Source organism: Melanerpes formicivorus, unplaced genomic scaffold (assembly GCF_026170545.1).
Source record: "Melanerpes formicivorus ecotype bairdi unplaced genomic scaffold, bMelFor1.0.p_v2 SCAF_6, whole genome shotgun sequence".
NCBI classification, from domain to species: Eukaryota; Metazoa; Chordata; class Aves; order Piciformes; family Picidae; genus Melanerpes; species Melanerpes formicivorus.
The window spans coordinates 10,069,411-10,081,410 of record NW_027142358.1 but is presented as its reverse complement, the minus strand read 5'-3'; the positions used below and the strand labels follow the sequence as shown (position 1 = coordinate 10,081,410).

The 12,000-nt window shown below is 38.5% G+C and overlaps 1 protein-coding gene across 1 annotated transcript in view; it reads left to right on the top strand.

The window, feature by feature from the left end:
• DNTT (DNA nucleotidylexotransferase) overlaps window positions 1-12,000 on the top strand; it is a 98,423-nt gene that overhangs the window by 16,857 nt on the left and 69,566 nt on the right. Inside the window, exons 4-5 of the mRNA XM_068139627.1 lie at window positions 1,416-1,590; window positions 8,328-8,453. Coding sequence (XP_067995728.1) covers window positions 1,416-1,590; window positions 8,328-8,453 — 301 coding nt within the window. The remainder of the gene's footprint in view (window positions 1-1,415; window positions 1,591-8,327; window positions 8,454-12,000) is intronic.

Genomic DNA, 12,000 nt, shown 5'->3' with positions numbered 1-12,000 from the left:
CAGCTAAACTGCTGCTGTGAGCATAGTGATGGCAAAGTTCCCAGATCTGCAGCTTGGTGCAAGTACATTACATATGAATATTTTATATAACGTGGAATAAACCACAGGAAGCAGAAGTTCTATGTCTCTAACTGATTTTTAGTTTATTTATTTATTTTTCACTTGCATAGAGATATGACAGTTTAATTAAAGTAGAACCTAACAAGGTTAAATAATAAAAGCAGGGGTATTTGATGGAGATTCACCCAACCTAGGTTTGCAATCTTTTAAAGTAAATTGGGATTTTTTAAATTTCTATTTTTGTTAATGAACACTGCTGTACAAGTTGCACAATGTGGAGAGAAAAACAATTTGTGCTATACCATGGCAGGTTTCATATTTCTGAAGTGTAGTACACTCAATACATCTACTTCCAAAATATAGGACATTCAATGTGTTGGAGGGTAATCTGATAACAATTTTCTCTAGGGTGACTCAATATTTGTCATTGAGATTTGCTGATTTCATGAAATCAGTGACTATTGGCATAAACTAGGAACTCAGGCCAAGGAGTTTTGTTGGTCTCTTAGAAACTAATTTACTTTGTAAAATTGTGCAGTTAGCACAACATTATTTTTTAAGTCTGGCAATCTGCTAGGTCTGTTTGAAGTTTACTGTATGTGCACAAGGCTGTCATCAGCATGGTCTAGCATGATGTTATGGAGGCTTGCAAATGGAGATGGCTGTCATCAGGGCAATTTATGGTCCAGTTTTTATAGAAATAAGCCTAGAGTTAAGTCAGATAATGACACTGTCTGGCCTTTACTTCAAGAATTAACTGACTGATAGCGGTTAATTTTGGCATACATTTCAGAAATATTGAGGTCCTATAGGTTGCATGAAAATGAAATTTCATCCTTTATCTGTAACTGGTTTTGTGAGTGACAGCACCCCCTTGGGGTATATGTTAAGGGTGAACACAAGTGATCACTCAAAATTTCCTACCAAGTTAGTTTTCTAAGCTTACAGAGGAACATCAGCAGGCCAGGTAGAAATTTACAGGTTTTCTGAAGTATGTATGTAATTTTTTTCTTCAAATACAACTTTGTCTATTATTTTTCTGTGGGAACTGCAGAAATGTGTCTTTTTGTCATGCGAGCCAAATATTTTCAGGGTTGGAAAAAATGTGTAATAGGGTAGTGTCTTATGGAAGGCAAATGATGCTGAAAGAAAGGAAATACTGCACTTAAAGGAGCTGTCAGTCTAAAGTATTTTCCTCAAAGCAGTGTCAGTGACTAGAACAGATATACTGTCATATGAAAATGCAGCTGCTTCCACACCCTAATGTATAATATATACTATAATTTTTGGGAAGTGCATGGTAAGTGAATATGGAAAATAATTGTGTACAGTACTTTTTCTGTGCTTCTTGACAGTGACTCTGTCACTCATATTGTGGCTGAGAACAACTCTTACCTGGAGGTGCTGGACTGGCTAAAAGGACAGGCTGTGGGTGACAGCTCCAGGTTTGAATTACTGGATATCTCCTGGCTCACAGCCTGCATGGAAGCAGGAAGACCAATTGATTTAGAAATGAAGTACCGTCTCATGGTAAGACACATATACTTTTTGATTTTCACAACTTTTTTTTTCCTTTACATGACTAATTCACACAGTTTTAGCAGATTACCTTCAATATCAGTGTCTGGTAATGCTAAGTTACTCTACCATCACATGTAACAAACTGGTAATGTACATAGTTCTTGTAAAAGCAGGAGTGCAAATAAAAGGGAAATACGCCTCAGTGAAGCACTTCCTGTTGTTGTGGTACTTGATACACTTCAAATGCCTCTGCTTTGTAGTAAATGTCCCAGTGAAGGCAGTGCATTTCAATGAACTTCTGATAGATTGCCTCTTCAAAACAACACAAAAACTGTGAAACCTTCGCTGTTTGGATATGATTACCTAACCTCCGGACCCATGAAGGACCTGTGAAATTAAGACTTCTTCAGTCTGTGGATATGCATGTACAAATTTGTCACTATCAAGTAAATCTGTGCAAAAAATAAATAAAAAAAAAATAAAAATGTTTAATTTCTAATAGATTATCTCTCAATGGGAGTTGCAAGTCAGAGATATTGTGAATGGCAGACATGATTTCGTGAAAGATGTTTGACCCTGAAGAAATGGATGATGACATTTTCATCTGATCTATATCTGCCAGAACTATGTGCTAATTTGTCAAACTGGAGTGTAGTGTGAAACAGAAGTATTCAATACCCCCAGTAGAGGCTGTAAATGATAAAGGTGTGGCAGGGATGCATGGGCATGCTGTGCACAGTGTGACAACAGCACATGCTGCTGGGCCATGAAACAGACTCTGTGCTGCAGTGGGATGAACATATTCTGTTCTGCACACACTTCAGCCTCTGGTGAAGAAATTAATTCATATATCAAGAGAATTAGAAGTCTGAGCTCAAGCTTTCTGAAGTAAAGTGAGGGATTCCTGCTGACTTCTGAGGGTCCGGATTAGGCTCCTTGTGAACTGTGACTCCACTGCAAGACAGAACAGTGCCTAGGAAGTCTGTAGACACTGGGACCATGGCAGATCCACAATGTGTACCTTCTGTGAGGCAGAGGATGCCTGAATACTTAACAGCAATATCACATTATTCCATGCTTCTTCATCCTGATGTTTAGATTATGAGGGATGGGTTCATAAATACCACCCTTGCCCAAGAAAAGCTGTAGATCCCGATTCATATTTTTTTTCAGTCATCTTTTATTGCCAAAAGCTATTTTCCAGGCTTTCCCATATAAGAATTACTGTTTAACAACACTTTGGGAGGGAGAAGTGAATACATCAGATGGAGCTATCGCTCTCAGGCTCAACATAATTCTGTGACAGAATATGTATACTTGTATTTGTCATCCTTCCAAGGAAGCACTGGTGTACATTTATGATATTTTCAGTGAATCTGCTGAAGGGAGAATAGACCAAAGGACTTAATGAAAAACTGGAAAAAAAAAAAAGCCTGAAAACCTTGTAACTATTACATTATATAATCTCATGGGCAAACAAGTAAGAAAAATATAAATACTGGAAATGCAAATAAGTTATCTGAACAAGAAATAAATTCAAAAGGTGACTTTGCTGAGAGTTTCACATCAGGATTAAAAGTAAACCAAATTATCCTTTATGTACACTGTTAATTTCAGCAGTACAGGAAGACCTCTAGATTCAGGTATCTTGACAAATATTTATTTTTACTTTAAAAAAAAAACTATTATTATTTTCAAAGCAAGGAAAGCCTTTGTCTTGCTACAAAATGTCTTCATCTATGCTTAAGCTTACTATATGAGGTTTTTTCTAATCAATGAGAAAACTACTGCAAGATGAACTCCTTCTTTTCTTTTCTACATATATATATAGATATATATACACACAAATCCTTTTGGAATACTGCTGGAGCAGAAACTTCTGAATTAGGTAGCAGCACTGTCAGGAGATCATTATTATGTCAGGAGATCATATATACTTTGAGACTGGCTCTGCAAGCAAATGCTTCTGGTTTTACAGAAAGATAGATTTCATGCTAATAAATATAGCATGCAATAAGCAAGCCAGTGCCAGCTTGCTGTTAACTTTAAAGCTTGGAGTTAAAACCACTCTTAATTATACCGTGGCTCTAAAGTAATAAATATTTTTGTAACACAAACAAAGAAGGAAGAGAAAGGATTCTAGAAGCTGAGCAGGTTTAAAAATAATCTTATTGTTGCAGTGTCACCATGATTATTTTTTTTTCTGCCTTGAGAAATGAGGGAAGATTGCAGTAAAGGTTAATTTTCTGTTTAAGTACCAGACCAAACTAGTATATAATGTAGTTTAATTGGAGTTTCAGTGATGACAAATTTTGTCCATTAGATCAGTCTTGTAAAGTGTGAAATGAAAGTGAATTAACTAACCTTGAGCTCAGGCTGCATTATGAAGGTTTTAAGCTATAGATTGCAGTGGGGGTATGTTTTGCATGAAATCTTATTTATATGTATGTTAGTGGTAAAATTCCCATTAATACCAACAGCAGTTAAGATTTCATCCTTCTGTTCTTACAGTAGCCTGTTTTAAAGGTTGTTCTTTATTCAGAATATTTGTTATAATGTGTTACTAAAAGAAAATGTCTTTCTCCATGCAAAACACAAGGAATGAAGTCAGTGACAGAATAAAAGCTAATGTATTAATTAAAATTATTTGTGGTTGCAAATGACCTGAGAGATGTTCTGTCTTTAGTGATTTGTAGAGTACAAAAGTTTGTATGAACAGATCTAAGATGGCCTGAATTTTTATTGGGAGGTTGTAGCCAGGTGGGGATTGGTCTCTTCTCCCAGGCAACCAGCACCAGAACAAGAGGACACAGTCTCAAGCAGTGCCAGGGGACGTTTAGGCTGGATGTTAAGAAGAAGTTCTTCATAGATAGAGATTCATAGATTGGCCATTGGAATGGGCTGCCCAGGGAGGTAGTGAAATCACCATCACTGGAGGTGTTTAGGAAGAGACTGGATCGGGTGCTTGGTGCCATGGTTTAGTTGATGGTGGTGTTGGATGATAGGTTGGACACGATGATCTTGAGGGTCTCTTCCAACCTGGTCTGGTCTGGTCTGGTCTATTCTATTCTATTCTATTCTATTCTGGTCTATGCCATTCTATGCTACTCATTTGGTAACAGCTGACTTTTATAGTTAATAACCATCATTCAATTTAGTTGGCTACGGAAATGTGGTAGCCAAATATCTGTTTTAAAGGCAAATAGAAATATTTCTCTGTCAATGGAGTATCTTTGTCCTGGGACACCTTTCCCACCACCAGATGGTGGGTGTTCTGGAAAATAGCAGGACATGGACATTAATATGTATGCAAGGACATCCCCACATGTTAGAAAGCAGTGCTGTTTCCTGGGTAATGAAAAGAGAGAGGCAGAGGGGAAGCTTTCAGAGGGACAAAAAGGAAGGAAGAGAACTGTAAATGGGTTGCGTCCTCAACAGCCTTGTGAACTGTGCTGTGACTGTTTATTCTGCCTTTTCCTCATTCAGAACCTGAAAGTTGTTTGATTTAAATTATTTTTTTTTAAGAAAAAGAGATTTATTTCCTTAAACAAAGGATTTCTCTCCACACCAGAAAAAGGAAATATTTCATGCTTTGATCCATTACTCTATCATGTGATAGGCAACTCATATTTAACATTTTCCAGAATGTGTTATTCTGTTGCTTGGTGAAAGAGAGAGGCTCTAACTAATGGAAGAAATCCTTCATATTGACAGTCAGGGTTTCCCAGAAAATAAAATGAAACTTATAAGCTGGCTGCTTTCTCTTCATAAAATACTAGACATCCACAGACTTTATTATTTGATCAGTGCTTTCTGGATTTTACAAAGCTGCTGGCTCTTGTATAATGGAGCCTGGCACAGTCTCTGGTATCTGTGTACATTATTCACTGCTACTTCATTTTCTCTCTGTGTTATTTCCCTCTATAATTTTAATTCTTTCTTGGTGTATTAAAAAAAGTAAAATTTGTCAAAACAAAGGAGTCCCCTACAAGATTCTGCATCTGTCTCTGCTGTACAAGATAATGCTAGTGGTACAGACTGGTTTTCCTACTTACACTGTATGGAAAATGTGTGTGAAGGAAGGGGAGTGACTTTGAATCATTCTAGCAGTTAAGTAGCCTACACATTGGATATTTTTCAGTGGTTGCCTTTGTGCAGTATACCACAATTTCAGGTTTGTCTCATAATCTATCCAAATTACTGTATCCCTTCTGGTCTTCCTACCAAAACCCCAGTATCAGTCCTATTCTTATGTTCTGATCATGATAGGGTATCATCTCTAGTTTTCAAGTAGTCAATACATTGTTCCCTAAAAATCAGACTATGATAATTACTGTTTGCTAGACACTCTTGTTATTGATTTCTAGATGGTTTCTTTTGTTGTTATATATAATCAAGTCCTGTTAATTAGAAACATAACTATTGCTGATCAAGAAAAATGCTCAGATATCTTTAAGACAGGAACAGGATGTTTATGTGCCAGTCTATCACTCTCTTAAACACATAGTGTTTCTATGTTAATTTTGCACTCATCCACATTCCCAGGTAATGCCACCTGTAGGGCTCTTGTTCTTTGTGTGCCTATGCCTTAATGAAGACAATAGCTTATCATATATTATATTCAGTAACACTCTGCTTGCAGTTTTTGCAGCTAATACTATTGTTTAAAGCAGTGTATTAACTATAATCAATCATAGTTTATATAACTTAAAATAAATGTTAAGGTATAACTCATGAATGCATTCAGAAGTCAATGAGTTGTTTTGTTGAGCCTGGCTGAAACCCATTTTGGTTATCCCCAAGTGTAGTCTCACACATAACATAGCTTCCTTCTTTCCTTTCAGGGTATACAATAAAAACTGCTGCATAATTCACTGTTCCTTCAGCTGTGCAAGCAAATGCCTTTTTTGTGTGTTGGTGAATAAAATTATTTAACTCCTCTGCATCAAATACAAGGGGAATTTAGTATAAAATGATATGTGGGGAATGTGTGAAGGCATATACAGGTATTTATAGGTTTGCCTAGTGCCCATGATGACTTTGTATCTGCATGTCCTAGGATACAAAGGAGAAAGAGCTCATTATTCCACTACAGAAGTGAAAATGTCCTCCATGTGTCTTTGTGATTTTGTTGAAGTTGTTGAGCCATTTTCCTGTGGCTTCTGGATAGTGTAATAGAATACATTCTTGAGAGATCTGCCAAATGTTTTCAGACAGAATGACAAATTGCAGAAGTTATACAGAAATGCTGAGAATGCTGAGTGTTTCCAAAGTATTTTGGATTTGGACACCCTTAATGAAAGCAAAGGAATTAAAGGACTAGGCATAGAAAGCAGCAGAAAAACTGGTGCTAGATTGCTGTTTTCCGCTTACTGACTTGCATGTTGAAGACACATGCTCAGGACTGTCTTTTGCCAATGGGGATGTGACTTTAAGTATCCTGTCTTTCAGGAGATTTCTTTTCCAAACCTACTGGAATGGGTTGCCCACAGACTTTTTATTGATTTTGGTTGATTTTGAATGGAGCAAAATTAAGAGAAAAGCAAACGAGCATGTAGATAGCCTGGTGTTTGCAAACTCCCGTTTAGGGTTTGGCACCTGCCTCTTTTTCCTTGCTCCGGTGAACACCTGAAAACTAAATCTGAATTGGATCAGCAAGTATCGAAGGGGCTGAGAAACTCTTATCATGAAGTGAACACTGGCTGTTGGATGAAGGGATGGAAACAATTCTTGCGTGGCTGTTTGTAAATGCTTCCTTTGCTTTATGATGACCCAAATTACAGTGTTTGCCTCAGTGTTTTGTTTTGATTAAAATTTTATCTAGAAGAAAGTGGATAGATTTCTTTTAAAGTCATATATAGATTTATTTTTTTTTTTTCTCCTTCACCACTGAATTTAGTTAGAGATTGAAAAAGTCACTTATTTGAAGATATTTATTCTCTGCCCTCCTTGGTCTAACATCCTGATCTTATATTGAATTATCTAGTGTTTTCTGGGAATACTCTATTGTTTCAAGTTTATCCACTCTGAAAGCTTTGTAGTTTTTTCAATTTTGCTGCAATAATGAGTACTAGCAGAGTGATTTGCCGTGTAGAATAGAATAGAATAAACCAGGTTGGAAGAGACATTCAAGATCATCGCGTCCAACCTATCATCCAACACCACCTAATCAAGTAAACCATGCAACCAAGCACCCCATCCAGTCTTCTCCTAAACACCTCCAATGGTGTTGACTCCACCACCTCCCCAGGCAGCCCATTCCAATGGGCAATCACTCTCTCTGTGTAGAACTTCGTCCTAACCTCCAGCCTAAACCTCCCCTGGTGCAGCTTGAGACTGTGTCCTCTTGTTTTGGTTCTGGTTGTCTGGGAGAAGAAACCAACCTCTGCCTGTCTACAATCTCCCTTAAGATAGTTGTAGAGAGCAATAAGGTCACTAGAGAGGCATTTATTTATTTAGTTATTTAGTTATTTAAAATGACAGTGTCATTGAAAAGTCCCTGCAAGAACCTACTGGAAAGCCAGAAAAAAATCTCAGTAATCACTGTACAAACTGATATTTTCAATGTAGACAGTGTGAAATTGAATGTTTTTCCTAGGAATGTGGTAGGACCATAATGATTCTATTACCTCCTGTTTTAAGGTATGTGTTTTGGGTTCATGAAATGTATTTTTGATATTTTAAGCTATTTGGCAGTTGTCACCCAACAAATTGTTTTTATTTATTTTATGTTTTTTTTTGGTCAGGAACAAGATCAGTCTCCTACTTCAAATATATCTAAACCAGAAGAGCCATCATTTATTGCAAGCAAAGTGTCTCCGTATTCGTGTCAAAGGAAGACAACTTTAAAGAACTACAACAAGCAATTCACGGTAATGTCCTTGAAATAAAAACTAGCATAAGTAAAATAATTAATACACTACTTGCATCAATGTTTTCTATGGCATCTTCAGCAAATTTGGGAGTTAAATAGGCAACACAGTGATAACAATTAAAACCAATTATAAATCTGCCATACTTTAATTAAAATTGAGTGCAGGCTTAATTGTATTCTTTAAGTACTGCTGAAAGCTTAACACAGTGGAACTTAAAATATGCTAATAGTGGAACTTTAAATACACTAATAGCTTGTAAACACATGAATTTTTAAAACAAATGATAGACTAACATTCTGAAAGTGTCTTTTAGCCTTTTATCACAGACTTATTTCCAACTCGTCAAATAATGATTAGCAAGTTTGCTTTAGGTCAGACCAAGATACTTTACAATTGCTGTGCTGAACTCTGTTTTGCCTAAGTGTTAGGTTCTGCAAGATGTGGTTGTAAGCTTCAGGTTTTCACAACTGCTTAGTTTTGAAAACAGATTGTGTGATGAATGTAACCAGCTTGATGAAAAGAAGTCCTTAAATCATCTATTTAAATAGAAATCTTTGAGACTGTCAAATATCCTATTTAATTCTCAGAATATTACAGAGTTCAGTGGGTATGAAGAGCCTCAATCATCTGGTCTACATTCCTCCTAAGTTATTGTGCCTAATGGTTTCTCCTGGCTGGCTCTAGGTGCTCAGAGAGAACTGTTCAATAGGAAGCTTGACAGAGATACTCTAATGTAGAATACTGAATAAATCTGTCATAGTTACTATCATGCTTCAACTATAACATGAAACAGCTCTTCATCTTCCCAAAGTATTTTTGTTTTGCTTTTAATTTGCGTGAACGTACAAGAAGACCCAAAGTCACTGTTGGTTGTTAATTATCCTTGACATTTTGAGTACAAAAAAGTCTGGAATTGGTTAGTCCTGTTTTAAATGATACCTTTTAAAATGAAAAATAATTTTTGAAACTTCTAACATCTTTATTTGTAAATTCACACAGTATTTCTCCATTTTCAAAGACTGAGTACTATCATCCTAGTGGATATGTAGTTTGTCTGCTAGCTGTTGAACTCCTGAATGTAGTTCAAGTTTCAGTTCAAATGAAAACTGTGATAGCAGCAACCTATTCACTGAGTGGATTCTGTTATACCTGTGTTTCATAGAGAGGCAGACTATGAATTACTTCCAGGTTTATCATTGCAGCAATCTTAATGTCACAGTACAACTTGTGTGCAGCTAATTCAATTTATCAAATACATTAGAACCTGGGCAGTTAGATGACCGAAGCAGACTCCCTTCTATTATCCTATATATCAAATGTTTCTGACTGTGGGCAGAAATAAAGTTTTGTAGTGACAAAGGTGGTGGTTTTCCACCCTCATACTTTAGAGAGTAACTGTTCTGTGTTCATGCCATATTTTATTTTGTGAAATGATGCTGGACAAGTTGATAATGTGTATGAGTGTCTCTTTAGCATCTGCATCTTGGCAGTTGTCATGTGTGGTGGGTTAATCTTGGCTGGATGCCAGGTGCCCACCAAGCTGCTCTATCACTCCTCTCCTCAGCAGGGACAGGGAGGCAATATGGCAGGGAGAAAAAAAAAATGATTCAAGACAAAGGCAGCTTAATAAAATAAAAGCTGTGCACAGAAGCAAAGGAAACAAAAGATTATTCTCCACTTCCCATCAGCAGGTGAAGACCAGCCACTCTCTGGGAAAAAGGGCCTCAGTATATATAGCAATTGCTCCAGAAGATAAATGATGTAATAAGAAATGTTCCCCCCTCCTCCCCTTTCACTTAGCTTTTATTGCTGAGCAGATATCTAATGGTCTGGAATATCCATTTTGTCAGTTTGGGTCACCTGTCCTGGCTATGTCCTTTCCCACCCCCTGTCTGCTGGTGTGGGGGAAATCACAGAATCACAGAATGTTAGGGCTTGGAAGGGACCTCCAGAGTTCGTTGAGACTAACCCCTTTGCCAAATTAAGATCACCTAGGGCAGGCTACACAGGAACACATCCGGGTGGGTTTTGAAAGTCTTCGGAGAAGGAGGACCTACAGTCTTCTTGGGCAGCCTGTTCCAATGTTTCATCACCCTCACTGTAAAGAAGTGTCTCTTTGTTCCACCTCAACACCTCCTGTTTTCCAGCTTGTAACCCTTGTTCCTTGTCCTATCACTGGGCACCACCGAAAAGAGATCATTACCTTCATCTTGACACCCACCCCTCAGATATTTGTAGACTCTGAGGGTGGAAAACCACCACCTTTGTCACTGTAAAACTTTATGTCTGCCCACACTCAGAAACATTTGATATATAGGATAATAGAAGGGAGTCTGCTTCGGTCACCTGACTGCTGGGGTTGCTCAGCCTGGAGAAGAGGAGACTCAGGGGTGACCTTATCACTCTCTACAACTACCTGAAGGGAGGTTGTAGACAGGTGGATGACGGTCTCTTCTCCCAGGCAGCTAGTACCAGAACAAGAGGACACAGTCTCAGGCTGCACCAGGGGAGGTTCAGGTTGGATGTTAGGAAGAAGTTCTATACAGAAAGAGTGATTGCACTATGGAATGGGTTGCCCGGGGAGGTGGTGGAGTCGCCGTCATTGAAGGTGTTCAGAAGGAGACTTGACAGGGTGCTTGGTGCCATGGGTTAGCTGTTTGGGTGGGTTGGATTGGTTGATGGGTTGGACACGATGATCTTGAAGGTCTCTTCCAACCTGGTTTGGTTTATTCTAATAAAGGTTTATTCTATTCTAAAGATCCCCTCTCCACCTTCTCTACTCAAGACTAAACAGACCCAGGTCTCAGTCTTTCTTCATAGGAGAGACGTTCAAGTCCCACAGTCATCCTTGTAGGTCTCCATTGGACTCTTTCCAGCAGATCTCTGTCTCTCTTGAATTGGGGAGCCCCAAACTGGACCACAGTATTCCAGGTGTGGCCTCACCAGGGCAGAGTAGAGTGGGAGAAGAACCTCCCTAGATGCACTTTTCTTAATGCACTCCAGGATGCGGTTATCCTGTAGATAACCTGTTCTCCACCAGGACTCCCAGGTCTTTATCCATGGTGCTGCTTTCCAGTGGGATGACCTGTAGTCTGTACTGGTGCCTGCTGTTATTCCTTCCCAGATGCAGGACTCTGCACTTGTCCTTATTGAACTTCATGAAGTTCACCTTGACCCAGCTCTGCAGCCTGTCCAGATGTCATTGGATGGCAGCACAGACTGACAGGGTGTCAGGTGCCCTCCCAGTTTTGTATCTTCAGTGAACTTGCTGAGGGTACACTCAATCCCCTCATCCATGTCACTGATAAAGATATTGAACAAAACTGGACTCAGTACTGATCCCTGGGGAACGCCACTGGCCACAGGCTTCCAAGTGGGCTCTGCACCTCTGATCACAACTCTGAACTCTGTTGCTGAGCAAGTTACCAATGCACCTCATGGTCCAATCACCTAACCCACTCTTCTTGACTTTACCTACAAGGATGTTATGCAAGACAGTATCAAAAGCCTTGTTGGAGTCAAGATAGATGATATCCACTGCTCT